At 35.7% G+C, this 21,835-nt stretch overlaps 1 protein-coding gene across 8 annotated transcripts in view; it reads right to left on the reverse strand.

Annotated features, from left to right (window-relative positions):
• Positions 1-21,835, reverse strand: part of pot1 (protection of telomeres 1 homolog) — a 120,335-nt gene that overhangs the window by 18,031 nt on the left and 80,469 nt on the right. For all 8 annotated transcript variants that reach the window (XM_039761160.1, XM_039761161.1, XM_039761159.1 and 5 more), the window contains 2 exons: positions 17,048-17,203; positions 4,469-4,638 (listed from right to left, as the gene is read on the reverse strand). In XM_039761160.1, the coding sequence (XP_039617094.1) occupies positions 4,469-4,638; positions 17,048-17,203 (326 nt within the window). The remainder of the gene's footprint in view (positions 1-4,468; positions 4,639-17,047; positions 17,204-21,835) is intronic.

The raw sequence follows: 21,835 nt of genomic DNA on the forward strand, positions 1-21,835 counted from the left end.
GAATGCTGGTTGATGCTCACTATCATTCTTTGTCTTTACGAAAGATCACCATGTTTAAAGTCACTTAAGTCTTCATATAAATGATGATTTGTTTTATATAAAAAGTTTACACATAAGAATTCATTTGTAATGTCTAATACACCTTGGAGATCAGAAGGGTATTTTTTCATTATCTCTTCACTAGCCTTTTGATCATTAGATTATAATTTGCAATCCTGCTAGAATATATAACAATCCTACAGCAATAACAGAGCAGAAATCTCACTTTTACTTTCTGTGAACAAAAATATTCACAGCTTTGTTTGAGTTCAACAGATTAAAACTTTCTCTCACATTTTATATTAATGCACAAATTGAATCAGCATAAAATGAATAAAAAGCTGCTCCAGAGGATTTTAACTAAAGTCCCATAACAGTAAGCACCAAGTCCAAGGAGATTTTCAGACATCAGCAGTATTCATAGTGAAAATAAAAAACATGAAGTAAGGGTTTATGAACTCATTTTCTTTAAAAGCAGCTGGTGCAGACTACCGATGAGACTTTTGTGGAGTACCAAAGTACTACTGTATAGAAAGTCAGGGGAAAAAATGTTTAAAATGCCAATAATTGATGACATATATCCAAAATGCACTTTATTGCCAGGGTGCACTCAAAATCATGAAAGCTAAGTCCATAAAAGAGAGAAGTCTGCAGGTCATTCAGATGCATTTCAATTTCTATTAACATAAACATATAAATATAATAATAATATAAATATTATTATCTAATAAATCATATTTAAGAAGTCAATCTTCTGTAAATGTTTCCTTGCTTTCCATGCTTTATTTTATTCAATGTTTTCATAACATAGAGTACTTGATAATTTATATCATTAGGCAATGGAATACAACCATTTAAATGTTCTTTAACGCCAAACACATCTCTGTAAATATTCTCTCTCTCTCTATCTCTCTTATATATATATATATATATATATATATATATATATATATATATATATATGTTGTAAGAACTGGAGACCAGAGGCGTGAAAGGTTTGGGGCAGCCACCCGCTTAATGCGGTTTCCCGGCTGCAAAAGTATTTGAGGCATTTTCAAACAGTTGTTCACACAACAGAGTCCAAAACAGAACTGCCTGCCTAAGCAAAGGCAGTGAGCTTTATAGCTCAGAGGGCGGAAATGATGTCGTCCTCTGGGCCGGAACTGGAAGTGACATCACCCTTGGGGCCGGAACCGGAAGTGACCTCATTCTTGGGGCCGGAACCGAGGTGGTGTGTCCTTCCTGGAAATGGCGGCTCCTGGTGGGATTTCCCGGTAAGACCTGCAGAGAACTCAGAAAGAGCGTCAGCGCACCGCCCCCTGGGCAGATGTATAAACAGCATTGTCTAAGCCCTTCAGCTGCTTCCCATGCACACGTGTGACAATGTATATATATGTATATATATATATATATATATATATATAATTAAATTAAAAAATTTGTTGTTGCTTTTTTACATGAGAGATATAAGGTTTAGTTTTTTTATTTATTTTTAATTTATTGAAAATTTTTTAATAAAATGCCTTTAAAAGTTGATTTAGACCGTCTAGTGTCCACGATGGATACATTTTATATTTTGATTCCGTCATTGTTCAGTCCTGTAATAGCTATAATGATACTACTATGCAGTCATCATGGAATTAACAAAACTATGATTAACACCAACATTCAAAATTATAAACACATTTAGTACATTCTAATAACCTTTAAATGTTTCTTGTACAGTCACCTTATTTTACTGATATTTATTATATCTTCATCAAATCAAATTCTGCATCTGCCATTCCTGTGCAATAATGTATATAATTAAAGTTAAGTAATAAACCTTTTATTTGGGATGTTGAATTAAGTCTTAAACAGATCATTTCATCTTAATCCATCATAAAAGCAAACTATAAAGCACTGTAGATTGTAATACAATCCATTGTATCACTATTTATATCTACGATTCCACTGAAACAAGTTCTCATCCTGTTTATAAATAACATTAAGAAAGCAATCAAAGACAATATGTCAGGTTGAAACCTATCTTTCAAAATTAACTTAGAACAAATGGAGCAAGAGATACTTCGGATGCCTTCCGCAGAACCTAGTATTGGTATGGACCTGGCTTTGTTTAAAAGCCTCAACACAAGGCTTTATGGTTTTGCTGTTACATTTGCTATCTTTAAACTGCCCAGAGCAGAATGTTACACATCGCCCAAGCTAGAGCTGGAAAGTGGCTAGCGCGGAGATGTTCTTTTATTCAGCAGAATGAAATGGCAGAAGACTAATGAAGGGCAAACATTGGAAACATAAACTTTGCAAATGATCACTATAATAAATACAAAGTATAAACAAATCAAACTAATAATAATTTTAAGGCAAGTAGTAAAGTTAGAAAAATAAAGTCATATTACCAGTGAATAAAATGGACTGGCATGACTTATATATGATGGTATTGCAATGAAATGTATAAATATATCACTATAATTCTCATTAATAGATGTAATAACAAAATAATCATTTTGTTAACGTAACTAAAAGTGAAATTTGAAAACTAGAAAGAAAATGAGAATATAAAGAAAACAAAACTAGTTTTTAATTCATCTTCAACACTAGTCTTTGTATATGTACTACACATGCAAGCATACATTTGCCAGTATATTTATTAAATGTTGAAAGACGTCAGTCATAATTAGGTTAGAACAAGTATTGATTTTGCACTGTAAGTATCTTGCCGTTGTGGATTATTGAAACAGTCAGTAGTGCCTGTTGTCACAATGGCAGTTAATATTCTCTAAATATCAAAAAGTTGCTTAAATAATTACTTTGGAAAACAAAGTTGAACATTACAGTCATGGAGGTTGACAAGTTGAATACACAACATCAACCCTGCTTAATTAATAAGTATTTAGATACTTGTTGTTGGTAATTGTATTGACTCTCTCTCTCTCTCTCTCTCTCTCTCTCTCTCTCTCTCTCTCTCTCTCTCTCTCTCTCTCTCTCTCTCTCTCTCTCTATATATATATATATACATATATATATATATATATATATATATATATATATATATATGTATATATATATATATATATATGTTGTAAGAACTGGAGACCAGAGTGGAAAGGTTTGGGGCAGCCACCCGTTTAATGCGGTTTCCCGGCTGCAAAAGTATTTGAGGCATTTTCAAACAGTTGTTCACACAACAGAGTCCAAAACAGAACTGCCTGCCTAAGCAAAGGCAGTGAGCTTTATAGCTCAGAGGGCGGAAATGATGTCGCCTCTGGGCGGAACTGGAAGTGACATCAATATATATATATATATATAATCCAACATTTGTCTGTCTGCTTTTCATGAGAGAACTACTTAACGGATTTAGATTGGGTTTTCTGGTTGATTTTGTGATTTCTCTCATATTATAGTTCGGTTGAAGCACCAATTTATTTGCGCAAATCCAAGAGATAGGCTGCGGGCCAAGGTATGCAGGACCTCTAGAGTGGAGAGCCAGTGCGGGGCTCTCCTCATTCACACGCCAGCCGGCATTTGAGTCGCTCTACCTCTCGCCACATGTTGGAGCGTACCTTGCCTTCACTTAGCTAGCAATACCTGTTTGTTCACCAGACATTATCATCTAGAGATTGTTAAAGAGTAATGTTTGACATTTACGAGAGAGAGATCACAGCCACGTGTGTTTTAGACAGAGATATCACGGCCATGTGCTCTTCCTCCCATGCAGGGGACACTTTCCCATCAGAGCTGAACACAATCAGATACAGTTGCAACATTTGACGTTGGAGCATACTTACCTTCTGCTTGGCCAGGGATACGCTTGGCCTGATAGCAAAACCAAAAATACTGTATATCAAGAGGCCCTCGGATACAAAAGCTATCAATATTATTTCTTCTCAATATAAATTATTATATATATATTTTTAATTTTATTGATTTTTAAAGTTTTTTCCTGTTTCACTACTATGTGGGCGGAGCCACGCGGGAACAACTAATATTAATAATATTTCAGAATGCCCTGCAGGGGACTAGCAGTCACCTAGCCAAAATCACCACAACTCTGACTTCCTCTTTATTTCCCTGCACCTTATCCATTATAACTGACCATGGACCCAACATCCAAGGTTTATTTTCTTCAGGAATGCTGTTGACTGGAGTTTTTTGTTTTTCTCTCCTCTGTTATTAACTAACCTTGTTTATGAAATTATTTCATAATGGAGTGTTAAAGTTAATCATGATGAAATTACTCTGTGTATGACTGAAAAAATCCATCATTTTCTTATCAGTAGTCAGTTATCTTAAGTAAGCCATTACTAAAACAAATGATTACACTGACTAAAAAATGAACACAATTTTACATAAATGTTTCAATACAATTATGAATGCACTGTTTTGGTAAATCAGGCTTTGATACAATACACAAAATGATGAAACTTACTTCTTTAGCTCTTTAACATCATAGCAATCTTCAGGAAGAATTTTAATACCTCTGCCATAAGATGTTCCTCCATGAAGATAAAATTCAATACACTTGCTGGACTGTGAATCACTCTCAGTGGATGCTTGCAATTTTGCATGAAGATTATAGATTCTAACATAAGCTCCTGGCTACAGCAAAAATGAAAAATATTGCATTATGATAAAAGTATATCATTGTATGTTAAGCAAATAATGAAATGTATGTGTATATATTGTTTGTACAATAAAAAGAGAATCTATCTTCAGTGTTAATTGGAAAATCTAAACAAAAATCATCAATACGTTTGTTTGCATTTACAAACTTGCAAAACAAATAGCTTGAAAGTCATTTAGTGTCTTTCTTTTAAAACTTATTAATATACACATGCACAAACTTATAATCTGAGAACTTAAAAATACTTTGGATTGTTTATTGTACATCTTAACTTTTCTAAATTATACAAACACTTGGATTTTACAGTAAATTAAAAATGGGCATATAAGGTATAGAGATAAAGTTTATTTTATTTATTTATTAATTTATTGAAAATTTTGGTTATCATATAAAATGTCCTTTAAAAAGTGTGATTTAGAACTTTCAGTTCTATGATGGTCCACTAGATGGCAACATAGCATTATTATATTTTGATTCTACGTCATTGTTCAGTCCTGTAATAGCTATAATGATACTACTATGCAGTCATCATGGGAATTAACCAAAACTATGATTAACACCAACATTCAAAATTATAAACACATTTAGTACATTCTAATAACCTTTAAATGTTTTTTCTTGTACAGTCAGCCTTATGTTGTACTGATATGTTATTTGTATATGCTTCATCAAATCAAATTCCATGCATCTGCCATTCCTGTGGCAATAATGTATATAATTAAAGTTAAAAGTAATAAACCTTTTATTTGGGATGTTGAATTAAGTCTTAAACAGATCATTTTCATCTTAATCCATCATAAAGAAGCAAACTATAAAGCACTGTAAGATTGTAATACAATCCATTGTATCACTATTTATATCTACAGATTCCCCTGAAAACAAGTTCTCATCCTGTTTATAAATAACATTAAGAAAGCAATCAAAAGACAATATCTGTCAGGGGGTTGAAACCTATCTTTCCAATAATTAACTTTAGAACAAATGGAGCAAGAGATACTTTCTGGATGCCCTTCCTGCAGACAACCGTAGTATTGGTACTGGACCTAGGCCTTTGTTTAAAAGCCTCAAACGACAAGGCTTTGGTTTTGCTGTTACATTTGCTATCTTTTAAACTGCCCAGAGCCAGAATGTTCACACATCGTCACACGAAGGCGTAGCAGCTGGAAATGTGGCCTAGCAGCAGGAGATGTTCTTTTATTCAGCAGAATGAAAATGGCAGAAGACTAATGAAAAGGGCAAAACATTGGAGAAACATAAACTTTGCAAAATGATCACTATAATAAAAATACAAAGTATAAACAAATGCAAAACTAATAATAGCATTTTAAAAGGCAAGTAGTAAAAGTTAGTACAAAATATAAGAGTCATCATTACCAGTGAATAAAATGGACTGGCATGACTTATATATGATGGTATTGCAATGAAAAATGTATAAATATATCACTATAATTCTCATTAATAAGATGTAATAACAAAAAATAATCATTTTGTTAACGGTAACTAAAAAAAGTGAAATTTTTGAAAACTAGAAAAAAGAAAATGAGAATATAAAAAAGAAAACAAAACTAGTTTTTGTAATTTTCATCTTCAGCACACTAGTCTTTGTGTATAATGTACTACACATGCAAGCATACATTTGCCAGTATATTTATTAAATGTTATGAAAGACGGTTCAGTCATAATTAGGTTAGGAACAAGTATTGATTTTTGCACATGTGCAAGTACCCCTTGCTGCTGGCGTCTGGATTTGTGGATTTCATTGGCCATAATTAACAGTCAGTCACAGATTGCCTGTTGTCAGCGAATGGCAGTTAATATTCTCTAAATATCAATAAAAAGTTGCTTAAAATTAAACATGCCAAATGTTACTTTGGAAAACAAAGCTAAACAGTTTGAACATTACAGTCATGGAGGATTTGACAAGATTGAATAGCCACCCAACATCAACCCTGCTTTAAATTAATAAGTATTTAGACAGCTATTACTTGTTTGTTGACGGTAATTTTGTATTGACAGATTAAGCAGATGCATAGCATGCAATCAGTGTTATGAAACAAGCCAATAGTACACATAATACGGTACATTTTGTTTTAATCAGCTTATTAGTACTAATGTTTCAACGTGCATGGTGCAGTGCCACAGAGCTTCATCGACAGCAAATGGATGGAGTACAGTAATCTTAATATATTTAGAATGCTGCTGTGTTGCAAAAATGAAAGAAAAAAAAAAAACCTTGAAGAGTTTGCATCTTTAAATGAGACGACTCAGTCTGGTCTGTTAACTTTGCTGAGCCGCAAAGGTCAGGCTTGGATTGTTAAATCTGAACTGAACAGCAAATGAACAACCATTAAATGGTCCACGTTGTCCAGTGCTTGACTGTTTAAGAACCATTTGCTAGTTACATAAGATACATAAATGTTTTACTAAATGTTAGTGCATAATCTATGGGAGGTTCCTATAACCCCCATAAGTTGAATTGAATTGGTATATTCTAACTAGGGGCAGCACGGTGGCACAGGGGTTCACTGCATGAAGTTTGCATGTTCTCCCTGTGTCTGTGTGGGTTTCCTCTGGGTGCTTCGGTTTCCTCCCACAGTCCAAAGACATTCAGGTTAGGTGAATTGGCAACCCTAAATTATCCCTAGTGTGTTATCCCTAGTGTGTGGTTGGTGTGTGTGTGTGTGTGCCCTGCAGTGGGCTGGCGCCCTGCCCAGGGTTTGTTTCCTGCCTTGCTCCCTGTGTTGGCTGGGATTGGCTCCAGCAGACCCCCATGACCCTGTAGTTAGGATATAGCAGGTTGGATAATGGATGGATGGATATTCTAACTATTTCTAGATTCTCTGACTAAACATTATTCTCAGTTAGTGATCAGCCTTGCCACGTGTAAGGCGTAGAGGGTACATGGTTTTAAACCGTGCCTTTCGTACCTTGTGTGCGTGTTTTGTGTACCAAGTAACATGTAGGACAAAGCACTTAATTGAATATGCTGCGCCATACATTTAAATCGTACAGAAGAAGAAGTTAAAAATCTTTATGTATAGGAACAACTAAAGTTTCCCAAGAAAACTTTAGAGAAGATTTTTTTTTCTTTTTTTTTTGCCTCTTATTCTATCTGTGTAACAACTTTTTTCTTTATTCTTGTGTTGATTGTTTGCTTACAATTTTCACTAAATATTTTAAAATGAACTTTTGGACTGAGAGATTTCTTTCTTTTTACATGTGCTTGAACTCGCCTTACACTCTTGCGGCTACAGACTGTAAAACTGATAATGAAATCTGCACTTATACTATTCATTGTTCCTTATTACTGTGAGTGATTGTAACATCTACACTTACATATTCTAACTTGTAATTATACAAAAATTGTGTTATTTGTTCCTGGCTTCCTCCTTTTTTTCTTAATCTAATTCAGAACTTTGGCTTACAAATATTTATTAATGTCTGATCTTAGTTTGCATTCTGTGTTATTAATGTCATCTTTGCTTTTACTTGTATTGTATTAATTTGACTATTTGTGAAGCCCTTTGAGCATTTCAAAGGTGGTAAATAAACAAAATGTATTATTATTATTATTACTATTGTAATTGTAAGAGCCATTTTCCTAGTTATATAAGATTCATAAATATTTTATTAGATGACAAAGCATAATCTATGGGAGGTTCCTATAAACCCCAAAAGTTGAGTAAAATTGGTATATTCTAGCTATTTCTATCTGCTCTGACTAAACCTTATTTTTCAGATAGTGACCAGCCTTGCCATGTGTAAGGTGTAGAAGGCATATGGTTTTAAACGCCTACAGGCCTTTTGAGTGTGTAAAGTAACTCGTAAAACAGCACTTATTTAAGTGTTGAGCCGTACATTTAAAGCATACAGAAGAAGCAAAGAATCTTTAAGTATATAAGAAGTTAAGAATCTTTAAGTACAGAAGAAGAAGTAAAGAACTTTTAAGTACAGAAATCGCTAAACTTTCTCAAGAAAAGCTAAGCTTAGGGAAGATACATTTTTCCCTTTTTTTTCCTTTTATTCTATGTGTGTAACTATTTTTTCTTTTATTCTTGTGTGGATTATTTCCTTTTAACTTTCTCTAAATATATTTAAACTATATTGGACTGAGAGGTTTCTTTTGGCACGTGTTTTACCCATGCTTGATCTCGCCTTATACTTCAGCGGCTACAGTTATTATTATTAATACACAGAGTCACAAGCTCAAATTTAACTGCTAACCTAGTCAGTGTCTGTATGACATTTGCATGTTCTCTACATGTGCATGTAGACTGATTGTGTAGAAGTTTACAACAACAAAAACATTTATTTATATAGCACATTTTCATACAAATGGTGTAGCTCAAAGAGCTTTACAAGATGAAGAAAGAAAAGTTTATATGAAACAAAAATAAGATTAGGCAATACTAAGTAACAAAGAATAAAGTACGGTCACATAGCTGGGAGCACAGAAAAAACATAAAACTCGAGATTGGCCAGAGAAAAAACAAAATCTGCAGGTGTTCCAAGGCCACAAGACTGTCCAGCCTACACTGGGCATTCTACTTAACATAAATGATCTACATCAGTCCTTATGGTTTTTAGGCTTCATTTGAAAGAATTTGATAATGATGATGATGGTCATGTGGACATTTATAAGCAGACACTCATTCGAAGATCTAAGGTTATGACTTGCAGTGCAAGGTGACAGGCATTCTAAAATATACGATGAAGCGATGGCTTTGTAAACCATTAGAGGTATTTTAAAGTCAATTCTGAATGGCATGGGTAACCAATGTAATGACATCAAAACTGAAGAGATGTGTTCAGATTTTCTTTTTGCTAGTTAATATTCTGGCAGCTGCATTCTGCACTAGTTGCAATTGTTTGATGTCTTTCTTGGGTAGTCCTGAAAGGAGTGCATTACAGTAATCTAGCCAACTTAAAACAAAAGTGTGAACTAATTTTTCAGAGTCTTGCAAAGTTATAAGGGATCTAACTTTTGCTATATTCCTTAAGTGAAAAAATTGCTGTCCTGGTAATTTGATTAATATGTGATTTAAAATTTAAGTACCCTTACTGTTAATTTTGTCCAATAACTAAGATTTCTGTTTTCTCCTTATTTAGTTTGAGAAAATTACTGCTCATCCATTCACAAACACAAATAAGACATTGGGTCAGTGAACCAAGACAGTCAGGGTCAGGTGCTATTGATAAATACAGCTGTGTGTCATCAGTACAGCTGTGGTAGCTCACGTTATGCCTTGAGATAATCTGACCTAATGGAAGCATGTAAATCGAAAAGAGCAGTGGACTCAGGACAGATCCTTGTGGAACACCATATAGAATATCATGTGTCTTCTAAGTATAATTACCAGAACTAACACAGAATTTTGTACCTGTTAAGTAAAACTTAAACCAATCTAAGACATTGCCAGAAAGGCCCACCCATTGACTAAGGCAATTTATAGGAATATTATAATTAGTGGTATCAAATGCTGCACTCAGATCTAAGAGGATTTAAAAAAGATAAATGGCTTCTGTCTGCATTAACTCCCAAGTCATTTACTACTTTAACCAGCAAAGTGTCCGTAATATTATTTGTTCTAAAACCTGACTGAAATTTGTCAAGAATAGCATGTTAAGCACAGTAATTATTTAGCTGTGTAATAGCTGCCTTTTCTAGAATGTTACTTAAGAAAGGCAGCTTAGAAATAGTTCTAAAATCGTCAAAAACAGAAGAATGATTATTCTTCCTGAACAACAGCAGTCTTAAGACAGTCTGGGAAGACCCTCGTATCTAACGTTGAGTTTACTATGTCAAGAACACTATCAATTAGCACATCGGATAATTCTTTAAAAAAGCTTGTTGGTATTGGATCAAGGACACAAATTGAGAGTTTCAGTTGAGAAATTATTCTACATAGATCGTATATATCTATCCTGGTGAATGAATTTAATTTGCTTAAAAAGGAATACCAAGATTTAATAGGATCAGCTTTGTGGGATGTACTATATTATTTTTAATATTATTAATGTTGTGTTTAAAAAAATATGACAAAAGCCTCACAAGTTTCACCGGTAGTTTTTTGGAGGCAATCCATTGAGTGAGCTGGGTTTAGCAAACGATCAATAGTAGAGAATTAAACTCTTGGATTACCAGCATTATGATTTATAATTTTAGAGAAGTAGCATTGCCTCTCCAGACGAACTACGTTGTTATATTCTGTTATTTTAGCCTTCAATATTTCATAGTGAACGATCAATTTAGTTTTTCTCAATTTACATTCAGCTCTCCAGCATGTTTTCTTTAAATCAGACACTCTTTGGGTTTCCATTGTATAATATTGCTGGAGGGTTTTTTCACTATCTTTTTAGAAGCAACTATGTCAGTGGCAGCTCTCACTTTAGCATTAAAAGTTTCCGCTTCACTATTTACATTATTACCACTACTGTTGTAAGCACTACAAATTAACTTGTTGTTTAGAATGTTAGCAAACTTTGAAGCTGCAGATGTATCAAAATAGCATTTTATTTAACAACTCACTTCTCATTAATTGTACTGTAGCTATCATTTCTACACTAAATAATATGAAAAAACAATCAGATATCCATGATTTGCCTCACATCAACTTTTAATCCTTTAGTAATCACTAAATCCAGCAAGTGTACCCCCCCAATCCTTATGTGTTAGCTTGTTAATGTGCTGGCTCAGATCAAAAGTGCAGGAGGTTCATGAATTCTTTTGCTTTTGGGTCACACTGTTTATCGATATGAAAATTAAACTCACCAACAATTAGGAACCTGTCATAGTTAGTTACTATAATTGACACTAAGTCTGAGAATTCCTCAATGAAAGACGCATTAAATTTAGGAGGTCTATACACATGGACAATACAAGAGACTGAGAAACTCCTAGAAAAATAACGACAAGATACTCGAAAGACACAAATGTACCAAAGCTGACATCTTTACACTTTAACCGGCTTGAGTAAATATGTTCTAAACTGCTGCCTTTCTTGGACTGGCAAACCGCACGAGTAAAGCTGTAATTCAGAGGTGCAAATTCAATTAAAACACCTGCACCATCAGAGGTGAGCCACATTTCACTTAATGTAAGAAAGTCAATTTTCCTATCAATAATAAGATCATTGATGTAAAACGTCTTGTTGGTTAACGCTCTAACATTTAATAAGGCCATATTTAAGGCCTCGGAAGAATAGTACTGAATTGGCGGAGTGTTACAGCTGCTCAAAATGGTAATTAAGTTACTTGTGTTAATGCCACCTTGTGCAGATTTTTTATTTAATCTATAATTTGTTGTTATAGCTTTAATAAAGTGCACATCTAAAGGTGAAATGGTAATAAAATTATTTGCATTTATGCTGCATTGTCCAGGTTTTCTACTTAGGCTGAGGTAGGTTATTATAGTGTTAATGCAGTGCACATTTGAGGAAGAACTCACTGCAGAGCTATCATATCCAAGCAATGCCTTAAGAAAAGAATTTGGATTAGAATTGAATAGTCAGGAGAATCAAATAACCTTATAGATATTTGCGGAGAGGACCTGGGCGCTGAATCTGTTGCATTGTAGTTGGATGTTAGAAATGTGTACTAAGCACTCTCAATTGCCAAAATCTATTTATTCTACATGTGTTGTTAAATTGCATCCTTCCATTTTAGGCTCATTAGGAGCTACCCCGGTTTTGCATATTCCTAATTAAGTGAATAATTTGAGATGTTGCTATGACAGATGTTCAGTATTTAATGTAAATGATATGCTTGTAGAAATGTACTATACACAGGGAAAAAAAAAAAACTTCATCTCTATTTCTGCTGTTGTTGTTATTAATACAGTTCAAGTAGTGACATCAATAGTATTTAAATATGCAAAGTAAGAATTTCCTGAAAAAATATACTTACAAAGTTTGAAAATGGTTAGATGATATATAGTCTGCATCAAAAGATATCAAAAATAACTAAAAAATAAGAGTAAATGCAGTGATCATACTGCTCGCAAAGCAAATCTAATACACAAAAAACAACTTAAAATTGAATTAATTGTTTGCCCACACTTGTTGCAGGCTAAAGCAACAAATTACATCAGAACACACTTGTTTTTTTTTTTTTTTAATTCTTACACTTTATGATTATACTGGAACCCTGGAACTGTCAAATTATCATGAGAAAATTGAGTTCTGTCAAAGACAGTAAAATGGTATGTATTAATTTGAAAATTACAACATCATTGATATACAATTTGACAAAGAAAACTGTATTTTACATTTGAAAAACTGTGAACATTTTTGTGTGACAAACTAAAAGTTAATTGACAAAAAACTAAAACTAAATAAAAACAAAAACAAAAAAAAAAACTAAAATTAGAAAATGATCTTAGAACTAGAAAAACACTAATATATATATCATGTAAATGTAATTTGAACAGATGCTACTCCGGATAACTTAAAACTCAGATAAAACGAATTTCATACCTTAGTAACATTGGATCGGTACTAAAACTTTGACTCTGTCATTTGTACCAGCTTTTGGACCTCAGTTATTTTTTTGGTTTTTATTTACGTTTTACACAGCGTCCCAACTTTAATGGAGTTGTACAAAACCAACTATCTTACTCCAGCCTTCCAAGTGCACCTCAATATGCACCACCCTTTTAATAGCCATGTAGTCCTACCCATGTTGAAGCAATAAATTGTTCCCTATAAAATCTTGATTGTACTGTATTCATCAGAAAGCTTTTATCCATTACTGTATTAGAAAAGAAGCATACTAGACTTATAGGTTCACCACCTATAATGCGGAGCCTCTGTAAATTGGGACCAAGATAATCAAGGTGCTACTGTATCTATATATACATAATGCAAAGTTGACTGACTCATTCACTAATTAACAATAAAACCGTTTTCCGTATAGTTCATTAAAAAACTGAAATTTAGCAGGATGGTACATCTAGGTCAGCAAATAAGGAAATTTTGATCAATCATATTTACCCCACTCCACCCAACCTACAATAGAAAAACAATCAAAAATGCCTCAACAAATTTAATTGAAATTTTGTGATGTCAAAAGGAGGAGGAGAGGTTGGTAGCGGGTGTTGATAGCACATTAGCACATTGCCACACCCACCACACAACTAACCTCCTAGACTGGGACCGAAGTGCAGCAGGTGACATCTTAGCACCAAACTGGAACAGGGTGAGGTTTTTTTATGGTGGAAAATCCTGCCACCAACCCCCATGTTCTCCCTGTAAGTTGGAGGACCTGCTTGCAGGACAGATGCATGTTAATGTCATACCCAGGATGAAGCAATATCACGTTAAGGACCTTGCTCTAGGGCCCACTGGGGTAGAGTCACTTCTGGCGTTTACAGGATTCACACCAGCAAACTTTACAATTGCTGGCACAGATCCCAAGCTTCAGAGCCACCACTCTGTTATAGAAAAAAAAAATTATCCGACACGTTTTTTAAACTGACTATAAATTTTTTATTTTTTGTCATTTATTAATATTATCCTAACTTACATACTCTGTGCTTAGAGTGTTTTTTTGCAAATAAAGGATTCATCAGAAGTGACTGGCCAGCAAATAATACCAGTAACAAATATGGTAGATGGACGACTTAAGACAGGGTGGTGCCCCGGACAGGAAAAAAGAGGAGTGATCACATTGCAAATGGAAAGGGAAAGTTAAGCAAGAAGAATCAAAGCTCAATGGTTAGCAAGTGTTGACTATCAGAACACTTAGATGCATACCTAAAAAAAATAATATTGGGCTTAATACCTAAAAAAGTAATATTGGGCTTAAGTCTTCTGTAATTTTAGCATTTCAAAGACCATTTCATCATTCCGGCTTCATGAGCTAGATTAACCCTTGTGGGGTTATCGGATATGTGGGACCCATTTAAAATGTTTCGAATACATATTGTGTCAAAAACACATTTACATTTCACTGGTGTTATTGGGTCTGCTAGACCTGGGAACAATGCAATTGTGGAAACTGTCTGTAAGACAACAATAACATCATTTTAGATGCATTGTTTCCAGATACCCCAAACCTAATCTCATTATATCAATCATTTATATAACTATCGACCATTAATACCCCCATCAGCTGCTCCATACCCTACCAACCTCCAACTAAAACCTTCACATTCACGTACAATCCCTAATCTTATCAGACTAATCATTCTAATTTCTTTTCAAAATGGAATTAGGGAGGGACACAACAAATAAATAACTCTACATGTGGTTGTTTTCCAAAAACAATCCAGTATTGCAAAGAAAATCTCTGCTCAGATGGCCTTAGACATTATTTTAGAAGAGAGAGAAGACAACGTGCAGAGAGTGCTCACTTTGGAAAATGAACTATTTTCAGATTACGATCATGTTTCTGTCAATTCGGAGTGTGACAGTGAGTTTGAAGAAGAGCAAAGAACTGACTCTCAGACAGGCGGAGTAATATGGATGTCAAAAAATGATGAAATTGAAATGGTATTCTTGTCTATGGAAGGAGCCACCATGCCTTGCTGCCAATGTAATAAAGATTCAACCATGGCAAATATGGATGGCAGTCGTGCATTTACAGGATATCATGTCTTCGTTTGAACTTTTTATTCCAGACACCATCCAGAAAATCATTCTGGAATGCTCTAATTTGGAGGGGAGGGATGTTTTTGAAAAAGAGATGGAAGGAAATGGACCAAACCAATTTACATGCATACTTTGGGCTTCTTATACTTGCAGGTGTTTTCAGATCCAATGGAGAGTCCACTGAATCCCTGTGAAATGCAGAAAGTGGCTGAGAAATGTGAAATGCAGAAAGTGGCTGAGAAATTATCTGTGCAACAATGTCTATAAAAGACTTTCTCAATATTTACAGGATTATCTGTTTTGATAACCGAGATACCCAACCAGTACGGCTGACAGAGAGAGATGCTTGCTGCAATCAGGTCAGTGTGGGACAAGTGGGTGGAACGCCTTTGGCTGTGTTACAGCCCTGGACCCATGAGCAGCTTATACCATTTCAGGGCCACTGTCCATTCAGGCAGTACTTGCTGTCTAAACCTGCCAAACATGGAATCAAAATCTGGGCTGCCTGTGACACTGCTTCATTTTATAAGTTGAATATATACTGGATGCAGGATGCCCTGGACATGAGACTCCAGGTTAACAAAATCATGTGTGACAATTTGCTTTTACTTCACACAAGTTGGGACAGGAACTCTTAAACAGAAAGCTGATAATGGTAGGAACAATAAGAAAAAAACAAGCCAGAGCTCCCACCTCATACTGAGGTGTACAAAGAAAAGGCCTTTCAATTCCAGTAAGTTTCTATTTACAGGTAAAGAAAAGGAAAACATATGGTACCTACTGTATGAGCATGCAGCACAGGGACCAACAAATCTGTGGCGTGGAGCATCATAAACCACAAATCATTACAGATTACAATGCTACAAAAGGAGAAGTAGATAACCTGCAAGTTAGTAAGTGGTTACAGCTGCAAAAGAAGAACCCTATGCTGGCCACTTGCAATATTTTTTAATATCTTGGACATCTCTGCTTATAATGCATTTGTCATCTGGGTGGTACTAAATTCAAATTGGAATAAAGGAAAGCTCCATAGAAGAAGACCTTTTATTCAAGAGCTGGGTAAAGAACTTATAAGGCCTCAAATCTAGAGGAAACAACACTTTCCAAGGACCCCTGCCTCTGCAGCCATTGTGAAGAGGATTCAGGAGGAGGATGCTGGTGCCATAGGACCACCAACTTCAGAATCAGAAGTAAGCGTGAGTGAGCCTGAATTTATATATATACTATATATATGATTGAACCTGAACATATATATTTGTGTGAGGAATACAGACACTTAGAAATGTTGCTATACTTTTAAAACTAACTAGCATTTTCATCATTCTAGGTTGCTACCAGTCGCTGCAAGAGGAAATGCTGGGATGTTTAAGGACCCAAGGGGGACAGAAAGACCCAGTTTACATGCTTCAACTGCAAAAAATACAAATCCATGGAAAACACTTTGAAAGTCTGCCCTTCATGTGGTGTATAGATGCTATAAATTTGTGTTCATCCAGGTTAATTGTATCATTTCAATATAACCCTGTATGTCTTTTCAATTAAATCAAATTTTTTAACAAGAATTCAACAGCACTTAATTGAGAAATGTGATCTAGCAGAGCTTAGCAGTAAAAATTAAACATATTTACTGACTTTATTGTTGGTAAGTGAGAAAAAGTCAACATCTATTAAGGAGTTTGACATAAAACATTTTTTTTATTATTTTTAAAAACCAAGAACACTGTGGGTGTACCAGACCCATGAATACCAGCTGAGTAACAAAAATACGAATACCACACAAGGGCTTAATATTTACCTTTAAGCACTTAGCTACCTCAGTATGGTTATCATATGCCATAATGTCAACAGAAATATTTTGAAGTTCAAAGATGAGAGCAGGATTTCCTTCAAGAACCTCACCATCAACCTGCACTTTATGAATTGGATACAAGCACTTAGTTCCATCCCATACCTGAGGAGATGCAGATAAAGAAAATTATGAATCAAGTTATATCAAATAATGAGGATGACAGCAGGACAGGACAAGAACAGGCCAATAATGGAGGACATTGTAAAAAGTCACATGATTAGCTGGTTAAGAAGACAGCGGACCAGATGATTACCTGAAGACAGTTGACCAGAGATAATTGAGTTAACTACAAGTTTATGTGCTGCCTGAAACTACACATCAAGCACTAACAGGCTATATAAACTGCTCAAAAAAATTAAAGGAACACTTTGAAAACACATCAGATCTCAATGGGAAAAAGAAATCCTCCTGGATATCTATACTGATATAGACTGGGTAATGTGTTAGGAACGAAAGGATGCCACATCGTTTGATGGAAATGAAAATGATCAACCTACAGAGCCCTGAATTCAAAGACGACCCAAAATCAGAGTGAAAAATTATGTGGCAGGCTAGTCCATTTTGCCAAAATTTAATTGCAGCAACTCAAAATTGTACGCAGCATTTTGTATGGCCCCTGTGTTCTTGTATACATGCCTGACAACATCGGTGCATGTTTCTAATGAGATGACAGATGGTGTTGTGGGGGATCTCCTCCCAGATCTGGACCAGGGCATCACTGAGCTCCTGGACAGTCTGAGGTGCAACCTGGTGGCATTGGATGGACCAAAACATAATGTCCCAGAGGTGTTCTATTGGATTTAGGTCAGGAAAGAGTGGTGGCCAGTCAATGGTACCAATTCCTTCATCCTCCAGGAACTGCCTGCATACTCTCACCACATGAGGCCAGGAATTGTCGTGCACCAGGAGCCACTGTACCAGCACAGGGGTCTGACAATGGGTCCAAGGATTTCATCCTGATACCTAATGGCAGCCAAGGTGCCTTTGTCAAGCCTGTAGCGGTCTGTGTGACCCTCCATGGATATGCCTCCCCAGACAATCATTAACCCACCACCAAACTGCTCATGCTGAATGATGTTACAGGCAGCATAATGTTCTCCATGGTTTCTCCAGACCCTTTCACTTCTGTCACGTGCTCAGGGTGAACCTGCTCTCATCTGTAAAAAGCACAGGGCACCAGTGGTGCATCTCCCAATTCTGGTATTCTATAGCAGGGGTGTGGAAATCAAATTTGTTTCTACTTGTCCACGGACAAGTAAACTTGGAAAATCCACTTGTCCGCCAGTTAAATTCACTTGCCCATAAACAAAAAACAAAAGTGAAAAATAGTTTATTTTTTCTGATCTCTTTTATTGATACCAAAACTGCCTTCCATTTTAAAACTGAAAAAAGTTCTTTCAGGGAGTAGTATTTTGCCACCTTGCTCTAGAACATTATAGAAAAGATTCCCTTATTTTAACTAGCTAATAAACAATGCCTTCATTATAGCTACACTAGTTCTTTTTTCATATATTACAGTTTCATAACAGAACATTGTCCTGATTCATTTTCTGCCATGTTCTGCAGCTTTTGTCTTGCAACATCTTCTCCCCCAAGAATCTTTACCATCTCAGACAGCATGGGCTGAATGCTGTTCATTTCTGCTTGAGCTGAACTGCATGGTTCCTGGACTGATGGTCCTGCAGAAGTGGATGCTGATGACTTTTCAGGTTTTTTATGAGTGATGTGCCTGTTGCCAGGTGACAGCCAGAATTCCACAGCTGGTCGTGGGTCAAACTCTTCTAAAGAAGCAGTATTGAACAGCCTAGCATAACACTCAACCTCCGAGCGTTCAGCTTTAGAAAACGCTTTTTCAATTGAACCAACTTTTTTCTTACTTTTAGACTCATGTCTCTATCTGACGTACTAAACCCCCAGTTCCTATCCTTTTTCTTTCTGCACATAACTAATCACCACACGATAAACTTATTTGTGAAATTAAAATTAGTTATAAGCTTAGACCTCTGAATGGATGGCATAATTAAACATGTATAACGAAAATTGTTTTTAAAGTTCTGAAAACTGAGGTCTAGGTTTTAATTTCACAAAGACGCTTATCATGTGGTGATTGGTTATATGGAGAAAGACAAAGGCTAGGAACTGGGGCTTTAGTACGTACGATAAACACAGCAAACATGCAATAAAGAAAGCCTGCTCAGAAAAACATCCATTGAATTCTTCGTTCGTATCTCCGACCTCCAGATGACAAACCCAACATTTACACAATATTTCAGTTAAACCTGTGTGATACCCATTCAAATACAGTATCCAGTTTTTTGGAGCCTCGTCGCACCTGCCATAAACTTCTCTACACTGAACGTAGACCTGAGAACCCCATAATGCAAGGGAGCAGCACTACAGTCACGCCACCGTGCCCCCCGCCACCCATGTCTAATACATGCTTTAATGCATTTCATCGTGAAAAAGATATCAAGTATTTATCTTAGTATTCTGAATGTTCATTGAGCAGGAATATCATGAAGTCAATGTGCAGCGATTGCTGCCGGCGCCTCTCACTGCAAGAGAAAGTCAGTTTAGGAAGCGCGCAGAAATTAACAACTGGGTCGGGGAACACTTAATATAAAGCATTTAATGTGCTACATTAATTTATGACGGGGTTTGAGAAAATCTAGTAAATGAAACATTCATTTTAAGATGAAATTTAGTTAGCAGTGCATTATGGGTTACGCAGGTAATTCCTAATGACGTATTCGAAATTCAGCAAGAGGTTACATTTCCAAAGAAGTAAATATTACCGATGTTGTCGGGAAAAAAAATTATTGCGTCTAAGTGAAGAATTGTATTGATATTTCATAACATTTGGAAACCGTTAGAATGTTTTCTTTATTTTTAAAACTGACAGCGCGAAACCAACTTGTTTTATTTGAAAAATTCTCTAATCAAAAATGATCTATAGACAGCTCATCAAAATTGATGTCACGCAATAAATTTAACTCCTCAATATATCACAACCTATGCGAAATCGCAAATTCCAGAAAAGATCAATGAAAAATCATCAAATTACATCGTAATGTCGGCATGAAAAAAAGACAGCATCTCCAAGCGACAAGTGTAAATAGTAGGGTAAAATACTTATGTAAGATCACAAGAGTGCTTCCCCTTTGAAAAATCAGCCATCATTTTGTAAACAATATTAAATACCAATTTGATACATGAAGAACATGCCTAATTAAACTGCTTCCGCACGAAGTACGTACCCAAATGTTTAAAATTTGAAAGTAGTGGTAAAAATGTGCCCTGCACTGCACATTTAATTCTTTTTCTCCAGAAAAATTGCACTTGTCCGTGGACAACTGAAACCAGAAAACACGCTTGTCCGACAGTCAATTTACCCGTGTCGGACAAGTCGGGCGTTGGATTTCCGCACCCCTGTATAGCGAATGCCAATCGAGCTGCATGCTGCTGGGCAGTGAGCTCAGGGCCCATTAGAGGACATGGGGCCCTTGGGTCACCCTCATGAAGTCTTTCTGGTTGTTTGGTCAGAGACATTCACACCAGTGGCCTGCTGGAGGTCATTTTGTAGGGCTCTGGCAGTGCTCATCCTGTTCCTCCTTGCCCAAAGGAGCAGATACTGGTCATCCTGATGGGATATGGACCTTCTATGGCCCTCTCCAGCTCTCCTAGAGTAACTGCTTGTCTCTTAGAATCTCCTCCATGCCCTTGAGACTGTGCAGGGAGACACAGCAAACCTTCTGGCAATGACACGTATTGATGTGCCATCCTGGAGAAGTTGGACTACCTGTGCAACCTCTGTAGGGTCCAGGTATCGCCTCATGCTACCAGTAGTGACACTGACTGTAGCTAAATGCAAAACTAGTGAAGAAACAGTCAGAAAAGATGAGGAGGGAAAAATGTCAGTGGCCTCCACCTGTTAAACCATTCCTGTTTTGGGGTCATCTCATTGTTGCCCCTCTAGTGCATCTGTTGTTAATTTCATTAACACCACAGCAGCTGAAACTGATTAACAACTCCCTCTGCTACTTAACTGACCAGATTAATATCCCATAAGTTTCATTGACTTTATGCTATACTCTGTTTAAAAAGTGTTCCTTTAATTCTTTTGAGCAGTATATGTATGTATATATATATATATTTATATATATATATATATATATATATATATATATATATATATATATATATATATATATATACACACACACACACACACACACACACACATACACTCTTTGAGGAGCGAGCAACTGTTGCTGGGGGTGCCAGAATCCATCAAGGAAGAAAAATGAAAAACATTATTTGTACAAAATCTTATATAATTAAATGGGCAGGCTATTTCGTATCAGTGCAATACGCTGTTTGTTAAAACGGATGACTCCCGCTCTTACGTGCAAGTCTGCGTGGATATTATGAACTATCATATCTGTTCAAGTTCTATTTAAATTTTAATTAGAAGGAATTTTTATTTAGTCGACAGAAATATCTTTGGTAGGAATGTAAGTTAAATGTAGGCATCATTGCATAAATTTTTCTTCACCATACAAATGTAAAGAGTAAATTCACCTTACATTCCAACCAAAGATATTTGTGTCGACTAAATAGAACTTGAAAAGATATATTTTTTAGAATGTGATCGCGCAATTCAGATCGAGTTGACGAGCACTACATCGAGCCCGTGTACTATTGTGGTTTCGCCTGCGTGCCTCAATAAGTCAC

Source organism: Polypterus senegalus, chromosome 8, assembly GCF_016835505.1.
Source record: "Polypterus senegalus isolate Bchr_013 chromosome 8, ASM1683550v1, whole genome shotgun sequence".
In the NCBI taxonomy this organism is placed as follows: Eukaryota; Metazoa; Chordata; class Cladistia; order Polypteriformes; family Polypteridae; genus Polypterus; species Polypterus senegalus.